This window comes from Solanum lycopersicum, chromosome 8 (genome assembly GCF_036512215.1).
Source record: "Solanum lycopersicum chromosome 8, SLM_r2.1".
Lineage (NCBI taxonomy): Eukaryota > Viridiplantae > Streptophyta > Magnoliopsida > Solanales > Solanaceae > Solanum > Solanum lycopersicum.
In genome coordinates, this window is record NC_090807.1 from 63,411,760 (window position 1) to 63,438,181 (window position 26,422).

At 36.6% G+C, this 26,422-nt stretch overlaps 3 protein-coding genes across 4 annotated transcripts; all 3 read left to right on the forward strand.

Annotated features, from left to right (window-relative positions):
• Window positions 1-1,116: 1,116 nt before the first annotated feature.
• LOC101258685 (nuclear intron maturase 2, mitochondrial) lies at window positions 1,117-3,926 on the forward strand. Its single transcript, XM_004246129.5, has one exon. The coding sequence runs from the start codon at window positions 1,291-1,293 to the stop codon at window positions 3,454-3,456; it is 2,166 nt and encodes a 721-aa protein (XP_004246177.1). The 5' UTR covers window positions 1,117-1,290; the 3' UTR covers window positions 3,457-3,926.
• A 5,610-nt stretch (window positions 3,927-9,536) lies between these two features.
• LOC101257495 (putative cytochrome c oxidase subunit 6b-like) lies at window positions 9,537-11,471 on the forward strand. Its single transcript, XM_004245808.5, has 4 exons — window positions 9,537-9,905; window positions 10,102-10,184; window positions 10,330-10,411; window positions 11,134-11,471. The coding sequence occupies exons 1-4, from the start codon at window positions 9,618-9,620 to the stop codon at window positions 11,167-11,169; spliced, it is 489 nt and encodes a 162-aa protein (XP_004245856.2). The 5' UTR covers window positions 9,537-9,617; the 3' UTR covers window positions 11,170-11,471.
• A 1,059-nt stretch (window positions 11,472-12,530) lies between these two features.
• LOC101257199 (regulator of nonsense transcripts 1 homolog) lies at window positions 12,531-25,851 on the forward strand. Of its 2 annotated transcripts, none has more exons than XM_004245807.5 (29): window positions 12,531-13,356; window positions 15,404-15,655; window positions 15,742-15,912; window positions 16,049-16,099; window positions 16,619-16,711; window positions 16,867-16,962; window positions 17,142-17,192; window positions 17,324-17,442; window positions 17,852-17,960; window positions 18,410-18,532; window positions 18,634-18,705; window positions 19,184-19,255; window positions 19,357-19,423; window positions 19,589-19,731; window positions 19,880-19,951; window positions 20,026-20,154; window positions 20,821-20,976; window positions 21,248-21,361; window positions 21,695-21,793; window positions 21,868-21,945; window positions 22,319-22,453; window positions 22,777-22,851; window positions 22,964-23,081; window positions 23,670-24,037; window positions 24,126-24,188; window positions 24,260-24,331; window positions 24,469-24,600; window positions 24,793-24,912; window positions 25,131-25,851. In XM_004245807.5, exons 1-29 carry the CDS (start codon window positions 12,823-12,825, stop codon window positions 25,269-25,271), a joined length of 3,825 nt encoding a protein of 1,274 aa, XP_004245855.1. In that variant the 5' UTR covers window positions 12,531-12,822; the 3' UTR covers window positions 25,272-25,851. The 2 variants fall into 2 exon arrangements, with proteins under 2 accessions (XP_004245855.1, XP_010325538.1); XM_010327236.4 differs by having other exon boundaries at window positions 24,508-24,600.
• The last annotated feature ends 571 nt before the right edge of the window (window positions 25,852-26,422 follow it).

The window sequence follows — 26,422 nt, forward strand, 5'->3', positions numbered from 1 at the left end:
TGATAAGGTTAAATTAACTCTTTAGTATTATAACGTATAAAATTTAATTAGTATCATTTGGCATAAAAAAAGGGTTTTTTTTTGTAATTTAATACATTAGTAGGGAATTAATGAAATTAGATAAATTAAAGTAGTGTAGTTTAGTAATTTTTCCATATAGACTTGACCCTTAAAATAAAGGGAAATAACTTTAGCATATAGCCACTTAAAAATAGCTTAATTATGCTCCTTAGCTATAATTTGCTTCGATTCATAGCTACATACATGCTATAGGGAGGAGAGTGGTGACCGAGATTAGGAGAGAGAAGAGAGAGGCGAGCGAGAGAGGACACAGAGTGGTAGAAAACTATATGTATATTGGTTAGATAACTGTATGTTAAACACATGTATTTGTATATCTGGCGAGCGAGATTGGGGGAGAGAGAGGAGAGAGGTGAGCGAGATAGGGAGAGGAGGAGAGAGGCGAGCGTGAGGGCAATAATTGTATAATTCGCGGTTTGTATAATTAGCGTGTTTTTGTATAATTAAATAATATAATCTGAAATTATACAAATATGATAAATCTCGGAATAACTAATTGATATAAACATAAACATATGAATTTTAAAAAATTATAAAAATTATATTACACAATTTACATTATATAAATTATATTATACAAAATTTAAAAACTACACATTTATACATGCTTTAATAAATCATACACAAAAAGATTGAATGTATATGGTGTTAATACCGAAAAATCAAAGAAAATAAAAACCATCACATACAAATAAAAATCAAATGAAAAATTGTTAGTTGTGAATCATACAAATATGGTGAATTATACAAACGTAGCTAAATATATAAACTTCACAAGTCAACCCACGTAAATAATGATTAATGTTAGTTGCAAATGGTAATTATTACAATATTATAGCTATGATGACTAATTAAATACTAATATAAATTTACTTAACTGCATAAATTTTCTCTTAAAAAAAATGATTTGTTGTTTGATTTTGACTTTAGATAAAGTTTTTAGTTTAAAAAAGAAAGAAGAAGAGTTATATTTTAAATTAAAACATTGAATACGGATGAAAACTGGCTACGCTATGCAAATTGTACCCTCATTTTGGATCCGAATATCCTTGTGCTAGATAACCCGAAACAGCTCGTGGGTCGATTGATACCCGTTTAGGGTTTAGTAATAGGGTTTAAGGTTTTCACTTTTCTCAATTTTTTTTCATTTCAACTCAAATTATTGAATAATTATTCGAAGAATTTTCTCTCGCAGATGCAAAATCTCTGATGCATCAACGTATTGTATTATCCAGTTATCGGGTACTTCAATTTTCTTCATTTTTTTCTGCAAAAATCAATGCTTTATTTATCCCTGAATTGAGTATTTGTAACCCTAGAAATAATGGTTTTACTGTATTTCGTGCATTTATGTATACTTCAACACACTCTAATAGGAGAGCACCGGACCCGAATGATCCGGCCACCTTGATGAAAGAAGATAGTATATCACTTTGTTGTAAAATGTGGATTGATAGTTTTCGAGAATCTGATAAGACAGTGAATAATTTAACTGATTATTTAAGGAGATTTGAGTTGTGGGTATTAGCTTATCAAAAAGTTTCTGCTGATGATACGGGTGCGTATATGCCTCGTAATGCGATTACTCGGCCAGCACTTGAGGATTTGTTGGCTTTGAGAAATGCTGTTTTAGATAATAGATTTAAGTGGGGAGCTAGGTTGGAGTTTTTTATTAAATCTCCTAGGGATAAAACGGATTATGAGTCGTTGTCGAAGAGGAAGATCAAAGCTATCTTGACTACAACACAGCCAAGTGCGTTTCAGGATAGGATTGTGCAGGAAGTGTTGTTTATGATATTGGAGCCGGTTTATGAGGCTCGGTTTTCGCAGAAGTCGTTTGCTTTTCGACCTGGAAGGACTGCACATACAGCGTTGAGGGTTATTAGGAGAAGCTTTGCAGGGTATTTGTGGTATATAAAAGGGGATTTAAGTACAGTTTTGGATGGAATGAAGGTTGGGATGGTCATTAGTGCTTTAATGAGGGATGTTAGAGATAAGAAGGTAGTTGATTTGATAAAGGCTGCTTTAACTACTCCTGTGGTAACTACTAGACCTGATGATGTTGAGAAAAAGAAGAAGACGAAAAGAAAGTATCAGAAGAAGAGAGTCTTAGCAGATGATGAGCCTAAGCCTGATCCATACTGGCTGGAATCGTTCTTTGGGTTTGCTCCAGAGGAGGCTGAGAAAGTTCCTTCATGGGGGCATTGTGGTATACTTAGTCCACTTCTGGCTAATGTTTGCCTTGATGAGTTGGACCGCTGGATGGAAGGTAAGATTCAAGAGTTTTATCGGCCTTCGAAGAATGATGTCATTTGGAATAGTCCTGATGGGGAAGTAGAACAAGGAAATACTTCTTGGCCCGAATTTGTTCCTACCAGTGGACCTGACAAGACCAGGAAGATTGATTACATCCGTTTTGGTGGTCACATTCTAATAGGGGTAAGGGGACCAAGAGCAGATGCTGCAACGCTAAGAAAGCAGTTGATTGAGTTCTGTGATCAGAAATATATGCTCAAGCTTGACAATGAGAGCCTTCCTATTGAACACATAACAAAAGGTATTATGTTTCTTGATCATGTATTGTGCCGTAGAGTAGTATATCCCACACTCCGATATACTGCTACTGGTGGGAAAATCATTAGTGAAAAAGGTGTAGGGACACTGTTGTCTGTCACAGCTAGCCTGAAACAATGTATTAGACAATTTAGAAAGTTGAACTTTCTCAAGGGAGACAGGGATCCAGATCCACAGCCGTGTTTTAGAATGTTTCATGCAACTCAAGCCCATACAAATGCTCAGATGAATAAGCTTTTGTCAACAATGGTGGAATGGTTCAGGTATGCTGATAATAGAAAAAAGATTGTTAATTTTTGTTCTTATATCATTAGGGGTTCACTTGCTAAGCTCTATGCTGCAAAATACAAGCTTCGGTCACGAGCAAAGGTTTACAAGATTGGTTCTAGGACTCTTAGTCGTCCTCTGAAGGAGAAAAAGGGACAGTCTCCAGAATACCATAACTTGCTGAGGATGGGTCTGGTGGAATCAATTGATGGGCTCATGTACACCCGCATGTCCCTGGTACCAGAAACTGATTACACCCCCTTTCCAGTGGCTTGGAGGCCCGATCATGAGAAGGCACTGCTGGAGTATATAAGGTTGAGTGACCAGAAAACTTTGGAGGAGCAACAGAACTGTCTAAAAGAACAAGGTTTGATCTCACCTCAGGATTACATTTCAATGCTCGTTTGGAACTACAAAAGAAATGCTGTTCCAGTAGATCAGAAAAGTTTGTTACTAGGCACAGGTGAGGAAAAAGATAATGAAGGAAATGAAAGTGATGATGATGAAGAAGGGGTTCATGCAGCAGAAATTTAAGCAAGATTAACACTTTTGAAACTCTTGCTGGCACTACCTTTTCTGAAAGAAAAGCAAACTTTTTATGGTGCTTAACGTACTTCTGTTACCAAGAAGGGTGTAGCAGCTTCTGTGTAAGTACCCCTTTTCCAGTTGCAGCCTGGTCCATGAGAAGGCATTGCTAGGGTATATAAAGCTGAGTGACTGGAAATCATTGGAGCAACAGAACTACCTTAAAAAACATGGTCTTACATCATGTCAGGATGATAATAGGAGAAATGAACGTGATGAAGAAGGGGTTTATGCAGTAGAAGTTTAAGCCAGATTAGTGCTATTGGAGGTCCTTCAGGCTTTTGTTCTTCCTAAACCTAAAGAAAATCACATTTTACATTTTATGGTACTAAAGTTACTTGTATTGCCAAGAAGAGTGTAGCAGCTTGTATGTAAGTATCCAATTTTATAAAATGAGATAGTTCCTCAGTATTCCGTCACTGCTTTTGTTTAAGCTTCAGTTTCCACTAGCAAACTTTACATTGTTATGCTCCATATTCATAATAATCCATGAACTTAACTGTTTACCGCTCTTTCCTCATTGAGAAATGGTTTAAAACATATAACTTGTACTTTTCGCTGCAAACATATTACATTGTTTGAATTTGTACCTATATGATCAAAAGATTTTTCATGAACAATCATACCCCCTGTGATATATTTTGCTATGTATACACATTGATCTTAGTATACAGCTAATCAGTTTTTTTTTTATAAGAACTAATCAATCAGCATCTAAAAGAATTTCATTTTGACACTTGAACTATATATATACATATTTTTTTTTGAAACTGGTAAGGTTGTATTCTTCAGCATTAAGGGCATGCTGGCCACCACCAGAAAGTGTCAATTACAAACTTCCTATCAAATCTACAATCTGATTTGTATCTACTATACACAACTGTTTACACCAAAAAAAGTAGATATACTATACAATTCCATTTGACCTTGTGTATGGAATTGGATCTATTGTCGAAACATCTACTGTTCCTTTCCTTCCAAACTGACCACCATATACATGATGGTCTTAACCTCCACTCTCTTCTGGCTCTTGGTACCTCCTCTCCTTACCCAACTCTTCAACACGTTTGATGTACGTTCTGGCATTGTCCAATTCAGATTTGAGATGCTGAACAAATTCCAGATTTGAGCAGTGTAATTACAGTGCAAGAAGAGGTAGCTGTTGGTTTCACTTGTCAAATTGCATAAAAAAAACCTAGGACCAGCTGTCTACCCTTCTTCTGAAGTACTTCTTGTGTTAAACAAGCTCTCTTTATCACTAGCCAAGTGAAGCATTTCACTTTTGTAGGAATATCCCCCTTCCAAAGATAGTTCCAGAGGTGTTTTGGTCTCCCTGCCATCACCTGGAGACCTCTTCTGTAAGCACTGTTGACTGAGAAAAGGCCATCTTTGCTGTGCTTCCACAACATCCTGTCTGTGGCATTGGCGTTGATGGTCACTCCGCCTAGCATCCCTAATATCTCAGCCACCCTTTCCACCTCCCAATCATTGAGAAGTCTTCTAAATACTAGATCCCAGCCCTGTTCAGTCCAGCAATCACCAACATTGGCATCAGGATTTCCACAAATTTGAAAGAGATCCCTAAGAGGGGATTGGTCTATCCAAACATTCTTCCAAAATTTTGTTTTAGTGCCATTTCCCACCCTGATATATAAATTTGTCTCCATTTGTGACCACAAGTTTCTATGATCTCCATGCACCCACAGCCTAAGGTTCTGTTGTGATCTCTGTACACCAATGGTTTAACTCTATTCAAATTGTGTTTATTAGACAGATGGTTGACATGGCATAGTGTGTAATACACCTATTATAAGAATGTGAAAGTCATATTTGCATTTTTAACAAAAAAATAATTATTTCTTCTTCCTCATTCTCCCTTCAGCCACCACCTCTTCCACCATAATGCATCACCGCTGTCACCACTGCCATATCACCACCATCGAACCTTCACTCTTACCCTTCACGGTCTTTTCACCTGCCATTCTGCCACAACCTCCGCAACCACTAGATCTGTCCTTTACACTTCTCTCTTCTCTCTCCTCGCTACATCACTGGCGCCACTACCCACAACCAGGTTAGCTAAGACAATTAAATATTGAACTTATGCCAAAGTTAAGATCTTCCATATTTGTCAATTTTGTATCTTCGGTTTTATCTTCTTATTTCTTCTCCCTGCCCCTTCTCTGTCTGTGTTTTTAGCAATCCATGGCATCATCATTCATTTCTTTTCCCTTGTGATTTATACCATATTAGTCACAGAGGGTTTTCTAAATTTCCTTGTTCCAATTATAGTATAGCTAAGTTGACTAAATAAAAAATCAACAATAGTTACATGCAATGGCAAACGAGCCAGAAATCTAGCCTTTTGAATGGAGACAATTGTCGGGATCGTTAAACTCTGAAACTGACCGACTGACTGGAGGTCTCCAGGTAATGTTATCTATCTCCCTGCTAAAATACTACAGCATTAACAATTTACTCTTTTTGCTAAATATTAATGTATTATCTTTTATACTATTGTTGTATATGACTATATGCTAGTTTTTACAGTAACCTTATTGATTGGACAACTTGGTAGGCATGGTACAGGATTGCTGAAATTCAAGTAAAATACTTTATACAGCTTGAAGTTAAGTGCTATACTGCCTTGGCTAATCCTGAATTGTGATATTCTTATCATGATCTTAAGGTTTTCTTAATGAATTTACTCTTGCTCGCTGAGTGCGGAAGAACACACTCTTCATAGTTAGACTACTGCATGTTGCATGATTATGTTCTAGGAATGTTGAAAGCTCAAATCTGCTGTGAACTTTATTACAAATTTGAAGAGCCTATTAATCTAGGTCAGCTTGCAGGATTAGCAGATCTAGGTTTAGTTGAATAACTCTCAGCTATGCATATTTCTGAGAGGAGGAAAGCACATGACATGTCATGGTTAGATAATTTCAAGCTGAAACAATTACATATAAGCAGAAAGTTTATGATACTGCGTTCATTTTTAGGCAGATGTCTTTACCTGGTTATTAGTAAGTAATGCAACAATGCGTTTTTATCATATGTTTTACCTAATTTCCTAAATCACTATTAAAAGAGATGATTAATCCACACTTTTATCAGAAAAGAACTCAACTGGAACAGTAGAGTTCAGATTTTCTCCTTTTTCTTAGGGTATGGTGTCAACAATTTTGAGAAATCATATTTCCAGCAAGTTTAATTAGTGTGGTAAAAATGATAATTCCTGTTTTGCATCAAATGCAGTGCTATAAAAAAACATGTATCAAAGAAGTTATACTAGACGATGGGCAACAATCAAAAAACATACTGGACAATGAACATGATTGTTTCTTTTTAAGCATTCTACTAGTGCCAACTGCGTAGTTATCTTCTGTCCCACTCAATTAAAGAGAACATTTCAGGCTTAGCTGATTGATAATTATCTACTATTTTTTCTCTTCTTAAATCTTTATTTGTTTGGATGTGGTTATCCCCAAATCATGGAAAGAAATGCAAATTTGCGAGTACCAACTGATCAGTACATGTGCCCGACTTCAAATTTTGTTGTCATAATCTCAAATGCTTGGTTGGTGCACTGCTTCTTAGATAAAATTGAGAAGGGGAAAGGAAATTTCCACCCCTTCCCTTGGTTCGTTATCATGTCCGTTTACGTACAAAAGATTTATTCTAGTTCATTCAAGTATTAGGGAGTTCATAGATATTCATTAGATAAATATATCTTCATGAGCATCCCAGAACACCCAGCTTTACGTTATGCCATACAAACATAATATTTGTAATGTAACATTTTTGAAATGTTCTGTGTATGTTTGTCTTAATGGACTAGCAAGTTTATTATTGGTTTAAACAGTGAGGGTGTTGTATAATCATATACTCTCCAGTTACATTTACTTCTGTGTTGACTAAAGTTTCTTGCTAACAAAATCGTGCACTTTGTTTCCCATAACTGTATGTTTTATTCAGCAGTATAATTTATACCTACTGAACCTTGCTTTATCAAAGGTTCCACCAGTTCATGTCTTGATAAATCATGACAATCAGCTGTGGCTTGCAAGTACTGGTAATTCTCCTTCCTTGACGGCACACGATTGCTGAGAAAGCAGCTAAGAGCTGCCTATTCTGAACAATCTAGACAGAAATTTATGAAGCTAGCACATTGTAACGCGAGGTCTAAGGGGATGGAGATGGGTTTTCAGAAACAGTTCGGGGAGGGCCTTTGAAGTGACAAATCTCACCTTTAACTAAATGGATCTTAACACTTGATTATATATTGCTCTTTTTTTTGTTACTATTTATCTTGTGTTCGTCCCAGTTCTCTTGTTAATTGACCTCTAATGTGTGTGTTTTCAACTTTGATGTGCAAATATCCTCGTCAGGGGAAAAGGAAAAGGGGGATGGGGATAACAAGACTTGTTGATAAGTATTTCTACAAGAATTTAGCAACCCTTTGGTGTCCCATTCAGTACACAATTTATAGCAGCCACATCTTAAGGAGATACATGACTTAGCTGAGAAGGAACAGAGGAAACTTGTTTAATGATGCACGATGAGATGTCACTCAATTGGAAGAGATTGTAATTCTCCTTTGCTAGTACTGTCGATTCTCCTTTCTTCTCAGTGAACTCTTCATCACACGTTGATGTTGCATCCATAACTGTCCTCATTAGTACAGTAGCTATATCAAAATGCTCAGCCAAGAACGCGACAAAAGCATCCACCAGCATGGTAATAGCATCTGCATAAAGTTCCAAGCAATCTCTTAAACAGTTCATAGCAAAAGGACCAAACTCTTTGCTACTGAGCATCTTCTCAATGGTCAAAATCGTGTTGGTAGCATTTTGTAGAGCCAGCTCCACTGCTACAGTTCCTACTCCTTGTAAGTTGGTAACATGAGTTATAGGAATTGCTTGGAGTGAAGTAACACAGAAGTTGTAGTTTTGTATGTGCTGATTTATCTGAGCATACTTTGCAGGTTGAGTTTATCCAGTCTGGGGAAATCAGGTAACAATGTGTTGGTGTTATTGTTAACAGTAAGAATAAGCAGCAAAGTGAGAGGGAAGAGGAAGGGCAATGCCACATTATTCTGAGCTTAATGTTTTGATGATTTTCTTCTGTGTATTGTGAAATGATATTTATATACATTGTACAGAATTACAGAATGGATAGTTAACACCATGAGGAAATTTCCCAAAAACAAATCAAATGAATGGAGCAAATGTGACAAAGGTTTAGGAAATTTCACTTCAAAATTTGGATCCCCCCCTCTCCTCCCTCCAAAAGAAAAAACAAAAACCCTAGAACATTAGCAAGTTAAGCTATAAAAGTTAAGACATTTAGTTAGAAGGGGAGTGAATAACATCACCAATCACCATATTAACCACCTATATTATTATCCTCATTCACCGCCAGTAACCTATGTCATCACAATCATCACTGACAACCACCATCACTCTCAATAGTGTCAACAACTACCATACCTTTCCTTCATCATTATAATTATATTAATATTAATTACCATTAACATTGCCGGCTCTACCATCATTATAAATCACACCTACCGCTACTGCGGTCAATCCATATTACCAACCAACACCAGTACCACCGATAACTAGAACTAACAAATCGTCAGTCATTATTATCATCGTCATCTTCAACATTACTACGATAATCCTTATATATTGTCAATCATTTTCACCATCACAACTAGCATCGTCGCAATTTATCATGTCAATACATCATTAAACACCACATATCCCTCGGCCATCGTCATTAACACTCTTAACTATTAACATCGACCAACTTTATCATCATAACCACTATCACTATCAATCGTCATTATCACAAGTCATAACAATTATTACAGTATCAACCATCTCCATCATCATAAATCATCGTAACCCATTATATCAATCCCACTATCACTAACGAACAAAAATATATAATTATATAATAATCTTAATCACTTAATATTCAAATATTTTAAAAACTAACTTCTTAATCATCATAATCACAATGACATGCCAAACCTTAGCAGTGTGATGTGACACGTTTCATTTACATATTTGGTACGTGTCTTCTGTAAACTTGATAGCATTATGTCAGTATTCACTCTGTTTCTTTCTTCAGTACGTACTCACCTCTCTCTCTGCTCATATCAAATTAATTTACAAACACCAAAAAAGAGGAAGAAGAATAAGAAGAAATTGGAGTTTTTGTGTGTGTTTATAGTGAAAAAAAAAATGTCATCAGCTCAAGTAGATCCACATGACAAAATGAGGAGTAGAGATGTTAATAAAGTAGCCAAAGGCGAACAAGCACCTCGCCCTGTTCATGAATTTGGCACTGTTTCTAAGCCGCCGCCTCCTTCCTCAACTGATCACCTGGTCTCCACTTGAAAACTCTGTATATTTCAATATTTTTGAAATTGAGATTTTGTACAGATTTCATAATCAATTGTTGATTTGAAATCAAAATTTTGAATTCAAATTTAATAATTTCTATGGGCCGAGTGCCCTACTACTAATATGTTCTATTGATCTGTGTTTATTGAGTGATGAATTTGTGGATGTGAGATTGCAGTTTGAAACGGAAGAGAAAGCTAAAGCTAATGCAATTGCTGATGAAATTCGCCGTTGTTATGCTTGTTTTCACAGCTACCTTAAGTTTGTTCCCTCTCTTACCTACAATGTTAATTATGATTATATCCATTAATAGAAGAAGAAAAAAAGTAGAATTATTTATTTATTTTTTTTGCTGTTAATTACACTTTTGATAAGTTTTTATATTTGACTTGTAATGAATGATTAGATGCGTTGAAGAGAAGGGCAACAAGGACTTGGAGTGTGAGAAGCTTGGCAACGCTTTCAAATCATCTTGTCCTTCAGAATGGGTATGCAAACTAGATTTTATTTTATTTTTCAAATTCAAAAAATGATAATTTGAAAATTTGAAACGGTTTGGAGTTGACAAGTTCTTTTTTTTTTTTGGAATGTCGAATTATGTAATGTTTTGAATGGAAAATAAAAAAGTAAAAACTGTTCATTTGATCGATCTCTTTGCAATTTATTTACGAGTTTAATACTCACTCTGATCACACCACCCTCGTTGTACTAGACGATTAAGTGCCGTTGGATCGATTTTTTACAGGTTCTTTTAAATTAAAATAGTTTTAAGCAGTTTTGAATTGTTTGATAAAGTTGAGAAGTTCTTATAAACACTTATTTTAAAATTAAAATAAGTTAAAAATCAATTAACAAGCGATAAAGCAAGCGAGCTAGCGTACCCCTTAATTAGTGGCTTCCTTCACCCTCCTCTTTCATGTCCAGCTTAAGTTTCTTTCGAAGTTGAAAATTGATTTAAAAATAGGTTTGTTAAACTTGTAGATCAACCTAAACACCTTGAAGTTCCACAATTTCATATTTCATCTATTGTCTGATTTAGACAACCAGCTATAACATCATCATGACCTTTGAGTACATCTAACACCCTAAGAAGGTACAAATCCAATTGATAAACAAGTTTTCAACATGTATTACGTTTAAAAATTGAACCAATTAATTCAAATGGTCATTTATATAAGTAATTTCTAGTATAATTTGTGTGCTTTTGCAGATTGAAAAGTGGCATGAAGAGAGACGTGGTTCGTAGATAGGGGCTTCTGCAGTTTATAATGGCACCTGCCTTTGCTAATGGAGAAAGCTTTTAATAACACTTGCAATTTTTAAAAAATTATGAAATGACACCAGAACTTCCATTTAGTCAATTCTATATGTTACACTTGGTATAAACCTTTTTTTTCCATTTATAGTCGTCGCCTCGTCGGTTGATCCACGTCTTGGTTACCATTTCTTAATGCTTTTTAGCTACCATTAGAAATGTCATTATTTTATTTTTCTCCTGTTTTGGAGTTTACATTGGAGTTTCGATTAAATTTGAATCGCGTTCTATAATATTCTTTCATTTGAGAATGACGCTTTTAACAGAATTTTTTTTAATGCTCAGGTTTCGAGCTCTAAACATGGCTCTTTAAATTTGATAAAATATTTTATTCAGATACTTGACTAGAGCCTTTCGAGTTTGTTAAGTAAATAGGACATCTCTATGAATTACATCAATTTGCCTCATAAGTTTCAAATTTTCGCGATCAATGATTGGACCATGCAAACTAGAAATGCTTGAGAAAGATTTATCATTCGAAAAGAGGAAAAAATGGAGTCTTTGTCTAAAGAAATGCGTTGAGAAAGGGCAAACATAATATAAAATTCACATTTTATACCAGGTTAGAAATTTAGTGATATTAGACATTTAATTAATACTTTTTTTTTTTGAAGTTCGGACTTAGGATTTATATCTGTTCATCTTTTTTACCAAGTATTTAGAATTTGAATATTTGAATGAATTAAATTCTCAATTTTTAAAAATTAGAAAAATTGTGTAATTTATGAATATATGTATATTCATTTGATTTAACGCATTTTTTTTGTTAAGAATATTTAGAATTTGAACACATTTTGTGTGAATGATTTAAATCCTCAATTTTTAGAAACTAAAAAAATTGTGCAATCTATGTATATATATATTCATTCGTTTTGACATATATTTTTTTGTCAATGACTTAAATTTCTTAAAAAAAATAGATAAAATGATGAATCCTATAAATTTTAGAGAGTGTGAGGATGTTTTTTTATTTAGTTAAACACATACATTAGATTTCAGTCATATTTCAAGATTATTTTAATAAAAAAATTATTCAAATACATCAAACTCAAATAAAAAAAAATTAATAAATAAAACATAATACTGAATTAATAAGAAAAGCATTATAAAATTTATTAAAAAAAACAAAATATTTTTATAACCTTATAGCCTAACACGTGATATTCACTCTATTCCTATCGGGTCCCACAAAAGGCATGTATTATATACAGAAAAAATAAGAATAAGGTCACGTGCCCATGACACAAGACCAAACGAAAATCACCCAATCACACACAGCATCAAGTCTTATCTCACGTGACCTCCCCACCGTTACTCCACTCCACCCCCCACCCTGACGTCTTCACGAAAAAAATAACAACGCACTCACCTATACATTCAACATTTCTGTATCTATCTTTCTTCTTCTTCGATCTCCCTCAACCTCCATACACTGTTAATTCCTTAACTGTCTCCAACAAATCTCAAACAAAAACACAATTTGTTTTCTTCTTCTTACGCGCATTCAAATTCCTAAACCCTAACCCTAACGCTGACGCTGAATTCGTATGTGATTAACGAGTGCTGTCTGTCATCACCAAAAAAATGGATTCTCAGGGGAATAGTTTGTACGACACAGCGTCGCAGCCGGACACGGGTAACGATGTGTACACATTTTTGGAATTCAACACACAGGGAGAAGAATTCGATTATCCTGAGTTTCATGAGCTTTCACAGCCAATTAGATCATCTGCTTGGCCTACACCGTCTGATTCCTTAGTCTCTGAAGTTCCTGATCGTCCGCAGTCGTCGTCTGATGCTTCTCAAGCGTCAGGTAAATCACGTGGCGGTGACGGTGGACGGAGTAGGAGTAGTAGTAGCAGTAAGATTAGTAGTAATAAGGCGGCAGCGGTGGCGGTGGATGCATTGGCGGCAGGGATGAGCGGGTTGAATTTTGAAGAGACTGGTGATGATGAGAATTTTGAGTATGGAAAAGGAGATTTTGCGGTTGAACATGCTTGTAAGTACTGTGGAGTGACGAATCCTGCTTGTGTGGTTAGGTGTAACGTCCCATCCTGCCGCAAATGGTTCTGTAATTCGAGAGGGAATACTTCGGGTTCTCATATTGTTAATCACTTGGTATGTATGCTATAGTTTTCTATGTTGTGTTAAATACTTATGATTATGGAAATGTGTTGAAAGAGGGACCAAATGTTTTGTTATACAAATGACAAGCTACTTTCTGTATGCTGTGTGATGTTTAATTTAGTGTGAATTGTGAAATGACAGTTACTTTACTTTTCAAAGAAGAATTGCGAGTAATAGTAGTGTGGACCTTTGAACAGAATAGTGTGTTTTTGAAATAGAAGCTTTAAACTTGTGAATAATTAGCTGCTTTCGAGCACATTATGTAATATTGTCTGTAATGAGGTGTTGTAACTTATCAAAAAAATTTTGTGAGGTGTTTTGACCTACGGTCATTGCATGAAAAATTCTTTTCAGACCTGCTGTTTTGTTTTTTCCTTGTATGATGCAATTGAAGGCTTTTGCTGCCTCTGGTTGAAAAAAGGAGAGAGAAGAAAAATTGAACTGAGCTCCCATGAAGAATCTTAGCATCCTGGTTGTTGGCTACTTGAACTTTCACATTATTGGTGCGGGTTTGATTTCCCCACCTTATAATCCCCTCCCCATTTCCCCTTCAGAAGAAAAGAAAGAAAGACTGAGCTCCCATAGTGTGGCTGTCAGGGATGATGACAATTACTATAGCTGGTGGGATTGTAGAAAGCTGTTGCATTGGACTGAACAGGAAGACTTCACCAGTAATTTTTTAATAAATCAATTTATTGGCGATTTTAGGAACTGGAGAACAACTTATTGAAAGGTGGAATAAATCAGGCCCAACTGGAAAAGAATGTAGTGGATTTATATCTTAGCACTAAGTTGTTCCTCATTTTAATCTATAACTGAGGAGTCGTTCGTAGAGTGTATAAGAATAATGCTAAATAGAGTGTATTACTAATGCTTGCATTAGCAATGCATGGATTAGTTATGTTTGCTTTAATTATACATAGACTATTTTTATGCATTAAAATAGCATGCATTGCATTAAAAAATCTATTAACAAAGATACCATCCACTATTATGGTGGAAAAGATGTTAAAAAAGTTGAGGGGCAATTGGGTCTTTAATCAGCTAATGCATGCACTAAAATCATTGCATTGCTAATAGCTAAAAATTCATGGTATTAGTAATACTCAGTTGAGTGTATAACCAATGCAAACATTAGTTATACATAGGTTAGAAAAGAGTACCAAACAAGGTGAATATACTACACAAGGCTAATGCATGCATGATTTTTCCTAATACACTCTACCAAATGACCCCTTTTTTTGTTTAAAAAAGAATGTGGGATTTGTACATCCAACTCCAACTAGTTTGATTAAAATGATCTAGTGTTAGTTGTTTAATTTATGAACTGAGCTTATTTGTCACTGATGAAGAATCCTTTGTGCCTCTTAATATGTTCTCTTTCCCTTTCGAATACTCTGATGTTATGTATGAGGTCATTTCCCTTGTTCTGTTCTTTCTCTTGGACATGGCGTCATGGTGACGGATACCCAACATGGTAATATGAAGGCGTTGTTCTTTAGACCCGTTTTCTTGTGTTTGGAATGCTAATATCAGGGCCTATAATTTTGTGGTGTCCATTTCTTCTTGTTCTGATAACTAGGTTCTTGTCAGTTAGTTGAAGATTTTATTTCTTTTGCAAGTCTACTTTCTTAGATGTAGAGGGAAAATTAAACTGATATCTGTATATTATCAAAGCTGAGAAGCGACGGCATTATCTACTTAAAAATAAGTAAAGAGCGAAGGCAGAACCTTTTGCTGATTTATTAAGGGAGTTGATGCACTCTATTTGATCTCTCTTTTTTACATGCTCAATGTCCATTAGATGTGAGTTCACCTATAAATATGACTCATATTCATGTAAGAGTGTGCTAACATTTGAATCTTGTTACTATAGTAATGAGTGGGATATATTCACGCATCGACAAAAATAGGTTATGAGCTATATCTGTTTGCTAGCTGTATCTTGGTTTTTCCTGTAGTTGGTACATCTGTCATTCTCACTTTAGAAACAAGGCATTTGGAAATTTCTAAATTTAATCTACAACATTGACCTTAGGTCCGAGCGAAACACAAGGAGGTTTGTCTTCATAAAGATAGTCCATTGGGAGAAACAATTCTAGAGTGCTACAACTGTGGATGTCGAAACGTCTTTCTTCTTGGCTTCATCTCTGCCAAGACCGAGAGTGTCGTTGTTCTCCTCTGCAGGGAACCATGTTTGAATGTTAATGCGCTGAAGGATATGAATTGGGATTTGAGTCAGTGGTGCCCCCTAATCGATGATAGGTGTTTCTTGCAATGGCTGGTTAAGGTTTGGGATACTCTTTCTTGATTCCTCGTATGGTGCTTTCTGAGTTTTGCTCCTCTCCTATTTCTGTAATCTATTGCCTGCTGCAGGTTCCATCAGAGCAAGAACAGTTGCGGGCACGGCAAATCAGTGCTCAACAAATAAATAAAATTGAAGAATTGTGGAAGACAAATCCTGATGCTAATTTGGAAGATCTTGAGAAGCCAGGTGTGGATGATGAACCTCAGCCTGTTGGCTTGAAGTATGAAGATGCCTATCAGGTGTCTTTAATGTTGCTATCCTATTTTGTTTAACTTTTGTTGTCTAATAGATGCTCCATAAAATCACCCTGGATTTTCATGAATTGCTCCTGTGGTTGACATGTTAATTAAGTTTGGCTTTATCCTTCTAATGTAGTATCAAAACATATTTGCACCGCTGATCAAGCTTGAAGCTGACTATGATAAGGTATGTCAGCCATTAGATGTTTTTTTTTACTTGCTGAATTTTGAGTGCATTATGTTTCTATTTTATTTCTTGGCATTTTGTTCCATACAAAAATGTCGTTTGCTTTCCTTTAGTAGATAATTTTCCTTTGTAGGTTTTTCTTTTGGATAGTGTAGTAGTTCCTTTTCTTTTGGGTGATTAGTACCATTAGAATTGCATTTTAGTAGAGTGAGGGTCTCTCCAATAGTCTTAAGTCAGAAGTAACCTTATATTTGCTCTTAAATGTGTCTTATCTGTAAATTATGAGATATTTCTTCTTTCTTTTATGATTGAGTTCTGTAGTCTATCTAAGACATTGTTTCCTCTTATGTGTTCTATCCCTGTCAATTACCTAATGATATCATCCTTTTTTTCGCGAAACTGATAATGTTGTATAAGACCCCAAAAATTTCTACTGATAGTGTCGTTTCTCCGTCTTGCTATTTTTTTATTGAGGTTTCATACTGCCTGACGTAACAAGATTTTATTTCTATTTGGTAGATGATGAAAGAGTCTCAAAGTAAAGATAACCTCACTGTTCGGTGGGATATTGGTCTCAACAAGAAGCGGGTAGCATATTTTGTTTTCCCGAAGGTATATTATCATCCTCATAAATGTTGCCTCCTATGCCTCTCATCAAGCTTGGAATTCTTGTGTTGTTACATTGTTGTCACTGCCAATTCTTTCTTGAAGTGGGATGTCTTGTGTCTTCACTCATCTGGACTGAACATAGGGTTCTGTTCTTTTAGGAAGACAATGAGTTACGACTTGTACCTGGTGATGAGCTACGACTGCGTTATTCAGGGGATGCAGCTCATCCAGCATGGCAGTCAGTGGGGCATGTGGTATGGACCTTGATATCTCACCCTGTTTAGAAGGGAAAAACTATGGAGCCTCCTTAAGAACACCCTTAACACACATACAAGATGACTTAGAAGGAGAAGTGTATTCTTCGACATCTGGTATTTGTGTGTTTTGGCTGGCTTTTTGACCAAGACTGGTGAATTGTTTCTTCGATTTTCAGATAAAATTAACTGCTCAAGAAGAGGTTGCCCTTGAGCTTCGTGCCAGTCAGGTACATTAGTTTTAGGACTTCCTATTCTCTTTCTTGTCATCCCCCCCCCCCCCCCAAAAAAAAAAACAACAACAGAAAAGTTACATCACGATTTGTGTTCTTAATTCGTTTGCGACATTTCTGTCTTGCAGGGAGTTCCGGTTGATGTGACCCATGGGCTGAGTGTTGACTTTGTTTGGAAGAGTACGAGCTTTGACAGAATGCAAACTGCAATGAAAACTTTTGCTGTGGATGAGACAAGTGTTAGTGGGTGAGTGAGAATGTCTGAATTTTCTAAAAGAAGTTAAAAGAAAATGATACATGTCCTTCTCCCTCTTGTTTGTGTTATTTTGCTTTAAATATGTACTTCTACATCTTGCTTATACACATCTCACATTTACTTTCTGACTTTCTTCCAAGTGTTGATATACTGTGATTCTTGGAAGCATTTATGTAGCAAGAATTCACTATCCTGCTTTACTTTGCTGTTGCTGAATGTGATAGATAATTCACTTTGCTTTGCTGTCCAGTCTTGGTGTCACGAGGGAACTTTAAAGTATATGATATAGCTGTAGTTTTTCATACATGATGACCTTTTGTAAATAACTTTGCTTGTGTTAACCGGATTATAACTTCTTTATTAGGATACTCGTGTTTGATTCATTGATTCTACTATGTAGGTATATTTACCATCATCTGCTAGGTCACGAAGTTGAGATGCAGATGATTCGGAATGCACTTCCTCGCCGTTTTGGTGCTCCTGGTCTTCCAGAGCTTAACGCGTCTCAGGTTGGCGGTTCTGTCTTTCTTTGAAGTTTTATCTAGTTTCAGTATCTATCTTGCTCCTACCCGTTTTTCAGGATTATTCTTAATATATAATCGGGGGCAAGTTCATAGTTGCAAGTGCACACCTTAGGAATAGAAGTTATGGGATTTATACACGTGCACACTTGTGCATCTAGAGAACTAAACATGTTATGATAGTTACGTTAGCTGACTATTCTTACTAATGTCACCACCTGCATCCAATTTGTTGGCAGTATTGTTTGGTTGCTCTGCTCATAAAGTTTTCCCTCCGCTCAGCTGTCAGTTTATTAGCCTGAAAATGGTGCCTTATAGCTGCTTGCTCCAACCCCCAAAAAAGAAAAGGGGAAAAATGGTCACCCCATCACATCTCTGATGGATAGAAATGAATAAGAGGAATAATATTGTCTTATAGTACATGTGCATTTTTCTAGGTTTTTGCTGTAAAAAGTGTTCTCCAGAAGCCCGTCAGTTTAATTCAAGGTCCGCCCGGTACGGGAAAAACTGTTACCTCCGCTGCCATCGTGTATCATATGGCCAAGCAAGGCCAGGGTCAGGTAAGTTAATTGTTCTACAAGTTGACCTTGTCTTCATTGTTTAGTGTAACCCCTTGATTCTAAGCATATTCTCTACTGTTTCTTTGACAATTTTTCATCAGGTTTTGGTCTGTGCACCCAGTAACGTGGCTGTGGACCAATTAGCAGAGAAAATAAGTGCTACTGGACTGAAGGTGAGGAGCAGCATTTGTGTGTATCTCCCTCTGCTGGATAGCTTTCATTGAACTATTCTTACAAGTTGTCATTCACTATTTTTTTATCGTACAGAAGATTCTATGATTATGCATCAAAAATAAAATACTCACTAGTTCCAGAAAAATAACATTCAGTCATTGTTTTTGCTTGGTTATCAACACATGTATCTTTGTTGTTGTATAATGGAAGTAGCCTATTGAAATTTGAACTACTCTTCCTTGTCTTTTTGACATCACATGTTCCTTTTTCCCCTCCTCTACACCCTTTCCATATTTTTTGATTGGTCAGGAGTACTTTTCCATAACCTGAAGGCGCCTTGCTGATTGTTATATAACCACACAACTGAAGGAAAGAGAAATCAAAAGTAATGAGAACTTAGGAGTCACGGAAAATGAATAGAAACTTCATCAAATGTTGGATTCTTCAGTTATTTTTGTTTGAATTATTTTCTCCCAGGTTGTCAGGCTCTGTGCTAAGTCGAGAGAAGCTGTCAGTTCTCCAGTTGAGCATTTAACCCTTCACTATCAGGTTAGTTCTTTTGTGAATTATCACACACTTACGTATAATTTTTCTTTCAGAACCTTCTATTCTTTAGTTTCCATCCATTCTTCAACTCTTTGTCCATGCAGGTTCGTCATCTTGACACATCCGAGAAGAGTGAACTTCACAAGTTACAGCAACTGAAGGATGAACAAGGTTGGTGTTCCCTTATAGTTTGTTTATGCTTTATGGATATTGGTGTTCCAATTGAACTTGTTAGCTTGAAGAGTTTGGTTTTCTATGTACATACACGATCATCTGTTTGCAGCATTGATAAATTTGTGCACATTATCCAAATGCATTTAATTTATTGATGTTCAGGAGAACTCTCCAGCGGTGATGAGAAGAAATATAAAGCTCTGAAACGGGCTACAGAGAGGGAGATAGCTCAAAGTGCTGATGTGATTTGTTGCACCTGTGTTGGTGCTGGAGATCCTAGATTGGCAAATTTTAGATTCCGTCAGGTTGGTTTGCCTCAGAGGTGAAGATGTCGAGGATCTTTAGCTCTTTTTCCTCACTTTCTTATCCATTTAGTTTTTTGTGTGCGCCTTTTCATTCATTTGGATGTTTCCTTGATGGTTTCGGCATCTCTTCTATGCAACCTTATTGTAGGTGCTCATTGATGAGTCCACTCAAGCAGCTGAACCTGAATGCCTTATTCCTTTGGTTCTTGGAGCAAAGCAGGTAACTGCTGCTATTTATTTCATATTGAGGTATGCTATACATATGGAAGATACTTACTGTCATGTATGTGCTAGATTGTCCTTGTTGGTGATCACTGCCAGCTTGGACCTGTCATTATGTGCAAGAAAGCTGCACGGGCTGGGCTTGCTCAATCCCTGTTTGAACGTCTTGTACTGCTGGGTGTGAAGCCAATCAGGCTGCAGGTGAATTTCTGGGCGGTTTTTTTGATGCGTTAACTTTTCTGGGATTATGAGGTTGGATTGAATTATGAGATCCAGCGTTTTCTCTCATTCTTCATGCAATAGATATAATGATTTGAAGCGCTCATGTGTTCTATGTAGACAGTTATTTCTTCTTACCTTTTTTCTGGGTGGTGTTTATATATATATATATATATATATATATAGAGAGAGAGAGAGAGAGAGAACTGTAGTGTCGGGGCCAGCTTGCACGCACCTGAACTAATTTCACAAGATACCTGTTACCTCCCACAAGCAACAGCTAGATCTTGGACAAAAGATCTCTAGTTTTAAGTGTGTGATATTCCCATGCTTCATACCAGCTTGTGTAGTGGGACTATCAAGTCCCTATCCTGCTTAAACTTAGATTTCAGTTGTTGAGTTTCTGTGCATGCCATTCTAGCCCTTTTCATTTGCCTAACAAAGTACAGTCGTAGATACTCTCCTTCCATTCCTTTCGTGATTGTCTGTTCCTTTCTGTTAGCATTTATCATTAACTTATTGATTATTGTCTATGCTGTTCAGACTCCTCTTTACTATAAAATGTGTGTACCTTCTCTGCTTTTCCCTTTATATTTGCTCAATGGATATATAATGTTGGTTCTCCTGTCCATTGAAATGCAATATTAGGTACAATACCGTATGCATCCTGCACTGTCAGAGTTCCCGTCAAATAGCTTTTACGAAGGTACACTTCAAAACGGTGTAACCATCAACGAGAGACAATCATTAGGCATTGATTTTCCTTGGCCTGTGCCAAACCGTCCCATGTTCTTTTATGTCCAGGTATGCTCAATTTTATATAAACAATTATGTCTGGGTATTCTTAATTTATATAGTTGATTTCTTATTGTCCTTCCTAGAGTGAAAAGATGTATATATTTTGTTTCTGTTCTCTCTTGATTATCTTTAGATATTACTGCTATGGCTATGAGATACTAAGGTTGTGTTGTAGAGATATAGCCATATAGGCTAATGATTTCTTTTTCACTTTCTATTTTGTGTATTCCCATTTCTGGCTGTATAAAGTCATACGCAGTTGTTACTCTCTATATAGATGGGACAAGAAGAGATCAGTGCTAGTGGAACTTCCTATCTAAATAGAACTGAAGCTGCTAACGTTGAGAAGCTAGTGACTACGTTCCTCAAAAGTGGTGTAGTCCCTAGTCAGGTATGTGGTTATTTAGATTTTTAACTTGTCATTTGGATGCTAAAGAAGTTGGTACAAAATTTCTGCAAAGTAAAACTTAAAGATGGAATAATCATTTTCAAGCATATAAATATATTTAAGAGAAACCACAATCCTTAAAAATTGGCAAGACTTAATTTGAAGAGATTCCTATTTTTAAGTTAAAAAACCTGTACTTACACTTACCTACTTCCAAATGCATAGTGGCAGATAACTTTTTTCCGGTACTAAGAATTCCTTTTCTCAGCAATCAAAGTGTCTAGGAGAGTTGAATAATTCATTTGTATACAACTTTGTCTGTATCTTATTTGCCAGATTGGAGTTATAACACCATATGAGGGTCAACGAGCATATATTGTAAATTATATGTCTAGAAATGGTGCTTTAAGGCAGCAACTTTACAAGGAAATTGAGGTAACCTGTGAATAGAGGGGCTACTTACCGTTCTCTTATATTCTTCCAATTAACTGAGTAATTTCTATCATCAGGTTGCAAGTGTAGATTCATTTCAAGGAAGAGAAAAAGATTATATCATCTTGTCTTGTGTCAGGAGCAATGAACATCAGGTTGGTATAGATATCCAGAATTATCTGTTTTCGCTTGCTGTTCATGTTAATATGATACCAATGTGGTTTAGTGTGTATAGTTTGTCATCTTCATGTGATGTTTGCTTATTTCTTTCCCGCTCTTTCCACAGCCTGTATACACCATAACCTTTGATTTTTTGCATTCCATCTTTTTTAAAGTGTTAAAAGGCTAGTTTTTCACCCCTTTTTGATTTGGGGGTACAAGGGGTAGACTGAGTTTCTAATACTTTGTTGGTTGTTCTGGCCAGAAAGTTAAGTAAAACAAAAAAAACATGCTGTGCGCAACGTCTTATATTGCCAGTGCCTTATAAATAACTGGTGCACTTATAGTTTACTTTGCTATTCATTTCAGGGCATTGGGTTTCTGAATGATCCTCGCAGGCTTAATGTTGCTCTTACACGTGCTCGTTATGGAATCGTTATCCTAGGAAATCCTAAAGTGTTGAGCAAGCAGCCTCTCTGGAATGGGTTGCTGACACACTACAAGGTAATTTCTTAAATAGTTCTGAATGAAAATGCTTAAGGTAACTTTTTCTTTTTTTTCTATTGTAATGCTGATTTTTAAAATGCTTATTACCTAAGATTCTGCATTTCACGATTATTCTAAACTAAGGTGTTCTTGAACTGGAAATTTTTGATATCTTGCTCATTGCGTGTTATTTTTGGGCCAATCCTCTTTTGAAGAGGGTGTTGTATTGCTGAGTTTGTCTGAATACATCATTATTGCTTTAAACTCTTGGATTCACTTCAATATCTCTTTTAGTTTATTACGCCTTGAGATGCTCAAACTTCTACATGTTTGTCAATCAGGAGCATGAATGCTTGGTAGAAGGTCCTTTAAATAACTTAAAGCAAAGTATGGTACAGTTTCAGAAGCCAAAAAAGGTACTTGTTGGTTTTTATATGTTCTTTCTAAGTTTGATGTTTGTGCCTCAGCAGAATGTATCATATTGTGGTTCTGATGTGGTGTTGATCTTTCGTATCATTGGTTTTGCAGATCTACAATGACCGCAGGCTTTTCTTTGGTGGTGGACCTGGAATTGTTCCCAGTGATAATTATGGATCTCCTGCCTCATCAAACCCCAATGCTGACAGGCGAAGTAGTCGCTCTAGGGGTATGTTGGAATTTAGTTTTTCTCCTATTGGGTTACTTAACACTCATAATTCAGTAGCTTTTATCTGTATAGTAGAAAATGTTATGAAATGGATGTGACTTTTTCCATATGGATCCTTCTAGAGGCGCGAAGAATTTGACAGGCAACTCATTAGTCATGCATGTTTACTGTAACCCCCTCCCCCCCCAAAAAAAAAAAAGAAAGAAAAAAGAGGCACCATATTGACGCTATTGGGGATAAACCCGTGTACGAGCATATACATAGTAGATTATTCAGATAAGATGTGATTTCCTAAAAAAAAAGAGTACCTACTCGTAATGGGAATCCGTAGGGGCTCCAAAATCTACACATTAACATAATGGTCCTCGTAATTGGGTAGAAAGCAGTTGCTTGGCATTGATGATTCAACGTTGAGCAGGTTTCATCATCTGATAAGGTTGTTAGAATCCAAGCTACCTCCTTTACCTGCCAAGTTCTCTTGAATTAGTGCCGGGAAGTGGAAGCATGTGTTATGTTCCAAATTACAGTGAGTTCATACATCTAGTCCTGTCTTATGCTCAGGTTTTGAATATTTTATCTTTTTAATAGGTTCTTACATGGCACCTCGTCCATCCAATGGTACTCACAGACCTGGTGTCTATCCTTCTGGTTATCCAATGCCTCGAGTTCCCATCTCCCCTTACCATGGCGGCCTTCCCCAACCGTATGCAATTCCTGCTCGTGGTGCTATACAGGGACCTGTTGGAGCTGTACCTCATGTTCCACAGCTAGGTAGCCGGGGTTTTGGTGCCGGGCGTGGGAATGCCAATGCTCCAATTGGTAGCCATCTTTCTCACCAGCAAGCCTCCCAGCAACCTATTGGAAGTCATGGACCTAACTTCAACTTTTCTGCACTTGAAAATCCAAACAGTCAACCATCCGGAGGACCTTTATCTCAGCCTGGATATGCTTCTAATGTTAGTAAACCTGTTAATTCTTTCAATATTCTATCATATTCTTATTGTTCTAGTTGCAAGCATGTTTTTTTAATTTTAAAATTCATAGATGGCCGTTCAAGGACCAAGCCAGACATTTCGCGATGGATTTTCAATGGGCGGCATGTCACAGGTAATTGATTTTGTTAATCATTGTTGTTTGCTTCGCCAAGTATCACATTTATCCTTTAATTTTTTAATCAGGACTTCTTGGGAGATGATTTCAAGAGCCAGGGATCCCATGTTTCATATCATGTTGCTGACTTCTCTACACAGGTACTGTCGTACACATTCTCTATCTAGCAGTTCATATGAAGCTGCTATTATCCCATCCCTGTCCATCTAATTTGTACGTGCATTTTTTTCCCTTTTGTTAAGTAGTATTAGCTCAGCTTTGTTTCACTTCCGTTCAGGCTTCTCAAAGTGGATATGCTGTTGATTATGTAAATCAGGGAGCACAGGCTGGTTTTCCAGGAAATTATTTGAACCGGAATTCACAAGCTGGATACTCACGTTTTGGTTCAGGAAATGAATTTATGTCACAGGTAAGCTGTCCGGCCCCTTGGCCCCTTCATTTCTTGCTCTATTAAGTTTGTGGGGGGGGGGTTTGGAAGAGGTCGCAGTCTCTTCATAGGTGGTGAACAACTGTTATCTAATGTGGTTTTCTTTGCTGATGTTTGTCTTCTTCCTGTTTACGTAGGTCTAATGCTTATGTAATCATTTTGATTGCTCTGCAGGATTACATGACTTATGGATCCCAAGGTCTCTTCACACAAGCTGGATACAGCGATCCATCACAAGAGGACAGTTCACAAAACCATTTTGGCATGTCCAATGCAAATCCACTTCACTCTCAGGTTACTGCATCATAATTCTGCTTGGTAGTTAACAAGATCATTGAAAGACTTCCAAATATGAAATATGCACATCACGTGAAGTCTCTAGCTACTGGGAAGTTCATTCTTCACCAGTATCAAGATTTAGGGGACTTCCCGTGTTGCAAAATGATCTTTTTATTGGTTAGTTCACCAGTCTAATTAATGGCAATATCAATTTTGTTTCTGTTTTTCTTCAGAGTTTACTCAATCCACTGTACTCGCAGCCTTTTGGGCATTACAACACCCAACCATTGAACATGCAAAGTTCCCAACCTCAACAGCCTCAAGCCCCACAAGTCCAAGGCTCACAAAATCAGAAACTCCATTACAACGGTTAAGGACCACCAGTTTGTGGCTTTATGGATTATGGTTTTGCATCCAGCAACTTGGTTTGTGCTGTCATGTTTGACTGTATTTTCTATGTAAGATGGAGTAAGAGTGCTGAAATTCAGGTCAGTTGGTGACAGTATGATGACTCTGAATGATTTGATTTTGAGGGATGAGGTGGAGGAAGGCTCTCTGATAAAGAAAAGCATGGGCAGCACATCCGGTGCTGAGAAAGGTGAAACAAGCTTGAGGTTGTGTGCTGTGCAAGAGAAGGTGACTATTTATTCAGGAGAGAACATTACATGGCATGGAATTAGTCGGAGGGTGCCGGTTGTTATTACAGCCATGCTTGGAAGCTGCTAGCACTATCGTCCTGTACAGGTATTCTGGCAAAAATCAGCATAATCCTTTCAGCTCTTCCTGACATGTAACTAATACTCACTAGTAAGTAGACTATGTGATGGATGTGTTTGTTAATAATGCAGTAGTGCCACTGCCGTAATAGACTCTTAGGTACCTTAGCTTGGGCTGTCAGCATTCCAATCAACATACTTTGAATTTAAATTAGTGATTGAGTATTTAACGTGTTCACCTTGCGTTTAGCGCACTTTTTCTGGCTTTATCCATCCCCTTTCTTACCTAGTTGATGGTGGATTTGCAATCGTCTTTGTAGTAACATCTATGGCTTAAGTTCAAATGGTTTGTTGGATTTCTTGAGTTGAAATTTGCTAGAGGCAGATTCAGTTGATACATGAACTTCAATGCTTTTCCTTTTGGTTAGTATATTAGAAATATGAGGTACAATTTTTCAAATCTAGCATAATTTTGGGATGTACTAAAATTTTGAAGGACCAAAAACAAGAGCAAAACTACAAACTGCTACTAGAATGAGTGAATGCAAGACGACGCACAATTACCTACAAATTGTTTGCCTATAGTATTTCAAATTTCAGTAAATAGAGTATACAAATGTTCTTTTTGGCAATTATTTGGGGACTCTTAAATAGTCTTTTGACTGCGTTCCATGATTAAATAATTTTTAATAATATGTTCATTTGATCAAAAGATATGTTTAGATCGCGATCTAAAAATTTCACAAATAAACAGTGTCCGAAAAAGAGACTATCTAGCAAAAATTTCTGCAATTTCTTGCGTTGAACTT

Coding starts and splice junctions, on each gene's coding strand:
- LOC101258685 (XM_004246129.5), top strand. CDS start 1,291: ATGCATCAACGTATTGTATTATCCAGTTATCGGGTACTTCAATTTTCT.
- LOC101257495 (XM_004245808.5), top strand. CDS start 9,618: ATGTCAGTATTCACTCTGTTTCTTTCTTCAGTACGTACTCACCTCTCT. Junction 9,906..10,101: donor CTTCCTCAACTGATCACCTG/GTCTCCACTTGA, acceptor GTGAGATTGCAG/TTTGAAACGGAAGAGAAAGC. Junction 10,185..10,329: donor TGTTTTCACAGCTACCTTAA/GTTTGTTCCCTC, acceptor ATGAATGATTAG/ATGCGTTGAAGAGAAGGGCA.
- LOC101257199 (XM_004245807.5), top strand. CDS start 12,823: ATGGATTCTCAGGGGAATAGTTTGTACGACACAGCGTCGCAGCCGGAC. Junction 17,443..17,851: donor GATGAGACAAGTGTTAGTGG/GTGAGTGAGAAT, acceptor TCTACTATGTAG/GTATATTTACCATCATCTGC. Junction 22,852..22,963: donor AGTTTCAGAAGCCAAAAAAG/GTACTTGTTGGT, acceptor TTGGTTTTGCAG/ATCTACAATGACCGCAGGCT.